General features: G+C 34.1%; 1 protein-coding gene across 3 annotated transcripts; it reads left to right on the forward strand.

Annotated features, from left to right (window-relative positions):
• The first annotated feature begins 347 nt into the window (after window positions 1–347).
• Window positions 348–4,288, forward strand: LOC104888917 (floral homeotic protein DEFICIENS). Of its 3 annotated transcripts, none has more exons than XM_048639183.2 (7): window positions 348–876; window positions 985–1,051; window positions 2,558–2,619; window positions 2,713–2,812; window positions 3,155–3,196; window positions 3,465–3,618; window positions 3,851–4,028. In XM_048639183.2, exons 1-7 carry the CDS (start codon window positions 689–691, stop codon window positions 3,886–3,888), a joined length of 651 nt encoding a protein of 216 aa, XP_048495140.1. In that variant the 5' UTR covers window positions 348–688; the 3' UTR covers window positions 3,889–4,028. The 3 variants fall into 3 exon arrangements, 2 of the variants coding, with proteins under 2 accessions (XP_048495140.1, XP_010672335.1); XR_002039450.3 differs by having other exon boundaries at window positions 350–876; window positions 3,465–3,739; window positions 3,851–3,955; XM_010674033.4 differs by lacking the exon at window positions 3,465–3,618 and adding an exon at window positions 3,695–3,739 and having other exon boundaries at window positions 356–876; window positions 3,851–4,288.
• Window positions 4,289–5,057: the final 769 nt, after the last annotated feature.

Consider the following 5,057-nt stretch of genomic DNA (forward strand, 5'->3'; position numbering starts at 1 on the left):
TCAAGTAACCTTTTTGGTATGACCTGAAATTATTACCTAAAGTTACTCATATAATCAATTTTTCCTAAGTAAGGGTCTGTTCTCTCCAGCTTATTTTCAGTTTAGTTCAGTTCAGTTCAATTCAGTACAGTTCAGTTCAGTTCAATTCAGTACAGTTCAGTTCAATCCAGCTCTGGACAATACTTTTACTCTCACATATCACCATTCATTTCAATTCAGTTCAATTCAACTATTTTATGCCGAAAAGAACATGCCATAAACCTATAATCTTGAATGTATCATACTCTACTTACGTGCTTATAATAGCTTATTGTTGTCATCCCAAAAACGAAAACCTAAAAAGAAGGTGCATCATTTTACTTGACGGACACAAGACGTAAAAAGTAAACCAAAGTAAAACTGCAAGTAAAATCGGGGACAATCACCATTCACCAAATTACACACTGCATAATACATCAGAAACTTTCCTTGATAGTCCCACAAAAACCTTCACCAATTCAGCAAGCTTTTCCAGTTATGGCAATTCCCATTCTCTTTCTCACCTCTATCACTAATTCACACCACCCTCTTTTCTCACACCACAATTATTATCATCATCTTCATCAACCCTTTTTCTGGGTAAACCAGAACCATTGAAAATACTACAAGTTTTAGAGAGAGAAAGTGCAAGAAAAAATAACCCAAAATAATGGCGAGAGGAAAAATTCAGATTAAGAAAATTGAGAATCAAACTAACAGACAAGTTACTTATTCTAAGAGAAGAAATGGGTTGTTTAAGAAAGCAAATGAACTTACTGTTCTTTGTGATGCTACTGTTTCAATTATTATGGTTTCTAATTCTAATAAAATTCATGAATATATCAGCCCTGGGAACACGTAAGCATCAATTTTCTCTCTTTTTATATTTTTTTTTTCCTGGGTGTTTTTTGTTTTTGAAGTTTTTTTGTGGGTATTGATTATTTTAGGGTTTTTGTTTGTTTGCAGGACGAAGGAGATTTATGATAGGTATCAGAAAGATAAGAAGGTTGATGTGTGGATGAAACAATACCAGGTGAGTTTGATTTATTGATTAACTAGTTAATTAATTAATTAATTACTCCTATATCTTTGTTTTAGATGTTATGTTTTATGATGTTAAAGTGAACTTTGTTTAATATTTGTGCAAATTAGCATGTGGGTTAATGTTGAGTTAAAAACTAGGTTTTGCTTCATAAAAGAAAGAAATTTTGAATTTTTATTGAGCAAAGAAAGCTTTATTGTTATATATTAGTGGTGGATTTAGATTTTAGTCTCTCTTTCATGAGATGTTTCATAGTACTTACTAAATAGGATAGCTACTTAGCTAGGGTAATAGTAGTGATAAATCAATCTCTAAATATGGGAAGATTTTGGCCATTTCAATTTTCACCCCCCTATACACGGTTAAATTAATTACATGAACACTATATTATGCTAGTCTAGTTTGTAAATAGGTGCATCACTTTGACTTTCAGAGTCTTTGATGCATAATTTTGACCGTTAATAACTTTTAGTATCTCGCTAACGAGGCTTCTTCTAGGGGGAGGTAAAATGAGCTTTTGATGTGAATAATTATGAGATCTCTTAGGTTAGACATGTTGAAAATGACCTTGGAAAAGTGGGTTTTAAATTTCTTAATGTGGGTTCAAAATCATCCTAAACTGTTAGAATTATTTGGTAAGTGACCACTGACCACCTATTAATCGAATTATCATCCTAAGTATCGAATATGCACACAATTACATTGCAGTTGTTATAGAGACTTATTTGGCCTTATTCCTAGAATTGGAAAGAGGTCCTTTCCTTTAAACATCTGATTTGATGACTAATCTGAGGCATTTTCTTGCCTTGTTCTTACAACTGGAAAGAGGCTGTTTCCTTTAATCTTTTGATATGACAATTGATTACTGTATTATTGTATAGAAACAAAGACCATATAGCAAAATATTTAATTTAGTCAATCGTGATTGAAGTTGGAAGTGTTGAACAAAATTAGTGTTTAACCATTTAGAAACTCTTGGAACTGTTGGAAATGGAAAAAAAAGGTGTCATTGTTTAAGGTTTACAATTTCTTAGACTCCCTCAATCCTGCATCCCAGATAGGCCACATTTCTATGTTAGGAGTTGGGTCCTCCCAATGTTCTATTGCACTTTTCTGATTTAGTCAATTGCAAGTTGAGCTTTCTTGTGGACTATTACCTTTAAAAGAAATATTACATTAGTGAAGTGAAGAGGTGATTTAATCTAATGCATTGAAAATGACCATCAATCAAGTGTGTCCTGCCAATACATTTATATATGTATGATTGTGTTTGATGGCTCTTACCGGTGAAAAGGTAGGTTCTTGGTCGGGTCAATGGTTTAGTTCGTTTTCATCTATTTGTCCTTGAAATCTAAGTTGCAGGTTCGAAAGTTTTATTTGATGTAGTTTGAAGACTGACTTTCATAGATAAAAAAGTTGCTGTTTAATCAATTTGTCGACCAACTTGATACTTTGATGCTAGAATTGTAAGCTTGATCAAGTTGTATGTTTGTGCAGAAAATGCAACAAGAACTGATGAAGCTGAATGAGACAAATCGGGAGCTTCAAAGGGATATCAGGTGACAATAATCTCAGCTGCATAATGAAATTAAATAGTTCCCCAGTCTTCTTTGGACTTTCGAGTATGACTTGTTTTCTGGTTTCGCTGTTAGGCGGAGGATGGGAGACTGTTTGGAGGATTTGACTCTTAATGAATTGTGTTGTCTTGGGCAAGAAGTGAATAATTCTGTGACAGTCATTCGCGAACGCAAGGTCTAATCTCCATTTAGCTAAACAACATATATCTTTCTCCTTGCTTTTTTTATCTATTTTCTTATGCTATAAGAATTGTTGTCTTCTGGATCATCTAAATTTCTGGTGATATAATTAAAATTGATTTTGTGAGCGATTTTAGGAACTGTGATCAGAATATGCTTTTACATGGGTTCTTGTATTAATGTATTTGGAGTACTAGAAGTATGTAATATAGAAACTGGGAGAAAAAGGGTAATTTGGAATAATTGTTCTGCTTCTTCACTGAGTGGTGCAAAATGTTGCATTGTTATGTGAATTACACCTATTATATAACCTTGCACATGTATTGTTGTTTGACAGATGAAGAAGCTTGACAGTCAAATTGATACTACTAAGAAAAAGGTCAGTCTGGTTTTGGTTTGGAAAATAATTGACGCCATAAATCAAAAGTCTAGGGTTCGATATTAATCTCAAATGTAATTTACTTTTGCATAATTCAAAGCTTTTGTATACCCTTCCCGTCTTGATTGCAATACAAAGTTAACTAATTCAACATGTTGAGAAAATACAAAAATGTGTCATGCTCTATCTGGCCACGGCAGCCGTTGGGTGGAATGGAAAGAGAGAATGAGATTTTCAACCCAAATAAGAAGCAAATTTTGTGAAACAGGTAATCAGTGGACTGCTATGGGGAAGAATACCCACAACACAAACTTGGATAATCTCAACAAATAAATCAAATTTGAGATTAATGTGGGACGATATCCTAAATTGGATTCTTGATGTCAACTTTCCCTTTGTTTTTCCTCTTGTGCTTGAACTTGGTTAGTGTTCTTATTATTGTTTGCTTATGCATCTAACTTGAAACGTTTTTATTCTGTTTTTCGCATTCTTTCCTAGTTGCGAAATTCTTCAGAAGTACATAAAAACCTCCTCAGTCAATTTGTAAGTGTTTCACACCAACTACCTAAGGCTCTCTGAAAATGTTCAAATTTGTTTTCCCTTTCTTACTGAAAATGCTTTTTATTTTTATCATAAACTTTCATTTTGTGACAGGATCTTCCAAAAGAAGAACCTCAATATGGGTTGGTTGATAATGGAGAGTACAACCATGTCCTTGGATACAATGATGACTCTCGCATACTTGCTTTGCGATTGCAGCCATGTCAGCCTCTTCTTCATGGTAGTGCAGGATCGGGGTCGTGTTTAACAACTTATACATTGCTTTGAGAACCAGCAAGTTTCACATTAGAATAAGCTTTGGATCTATTAGCAAGTCTCTGATATTTGGTGTGCAATTTAACTATTGTGAAACTAAAACTATCTGACAGAACTCGTGTATTGTATTGGTTGCTTGAAACTCAGCGAGAAAATGTACTCAACTGAGATACTATGATCTAGATGGATGCATTTATGCATGAAAAACGGAGAGTTGAATGCTTAAAACGATATGCTTTTGCTTCAGAGATTGAAGTTGATAAAAGCCTTTGTTAATACTTTCGCCGTTTCAAAATACTTGCAAATTTGCAATGCTTTAACTTTTCGGCTTGTTAAATGACTCTTCAATTTGGGGGAAGATCCTCCCCCAAAGAGAAATCATAGGAAAGGGTATATGGCAAAGTCATTCACTTGTGGCTGAACAATTGGGTCTCCAACAAGAACCTCTTCAACTTGCAAAGTTATTTGCAGATCAAGTCAATTTAGATTTTCGCTTTGAAGATTTTATCTTTCCAAACAAAGCTTGGAATGTCCCAAAACTCCAAATGTTATTCCGTTATCACTTAAAAATAACAAATGTACAATCAATTTTAATTCCAAATTTACAGGACTCCAATTTGGTGCCCTACTCCTCATGGCAACTTTACAGTCCAATCAGCCACTCGGTTGGCTTATGATGTAGAGCCTCACGAAGAAAAATGGTCATTTCGCTTGGTCCATATAGAGTTGGTAAAATGAATCTCAGACTCGATACCCGACTTGAGACTTGCTTTTTTTCACCAAGAAAATAACAACTTGAATAAATCAACCCGAACATGACCAGGATCAACTAGACTGAATTATTACTCGAACCTGAGACTAAGGGTGAAAGTTATCCGGATAAAAACCGAAACTGTGTTCAGGTTGAGATTTTCTAAAAAAATGGATTCTCTGATCGGATTGGATTGAGGGTAATTAGATCCGTAAATCTAAATAACGGAATAGTAATATGTCTTGTATTATGTATTTTGGATTGGGCTTAAACGCTTAATTTATTTATAAAAAA

Source organism: Beta vulgaris, chromosome 1, assembly GCF_026745355.1.
Source record: "Beta vulgaris subsp. vulgaris cultivar EL10 chromosome 1, EL10.2, whole genome shotgun sequence".
NCBI classification, from domain to species: Eukaryota; Viridiplantae; Streptophyta; class Magnoliopsida; order Caryophyllales; family Amaranthaceae; genus Beta; species Beta vulgaris.

Excerpts from the sequence above, each read along its gene's own strand:
- LOC104888917 (XM_010674033.4), top strand. The coding sequence starts at position 689 with ATGGCGAGAGGAAAAATTCAGATTAAGAAAATTGAGAATCAAACTAAC. Across the intron at positions 2,813-3,154 it reads CAGTCATTCGCGAACGCAAG|ATGAAGAAGCTTGACAGTCA; the intron begins GTCTAATCTCCA and ends GTTGTTTGACAG. Across the intron at positions 3,197-3,694 it reads TTGATACTACTAAGAAAAAG|TTGCGAAATTCTTCAGAAGT; the intron begins GTCAGTCTGGTT and ends ATTCTTTCCTAG.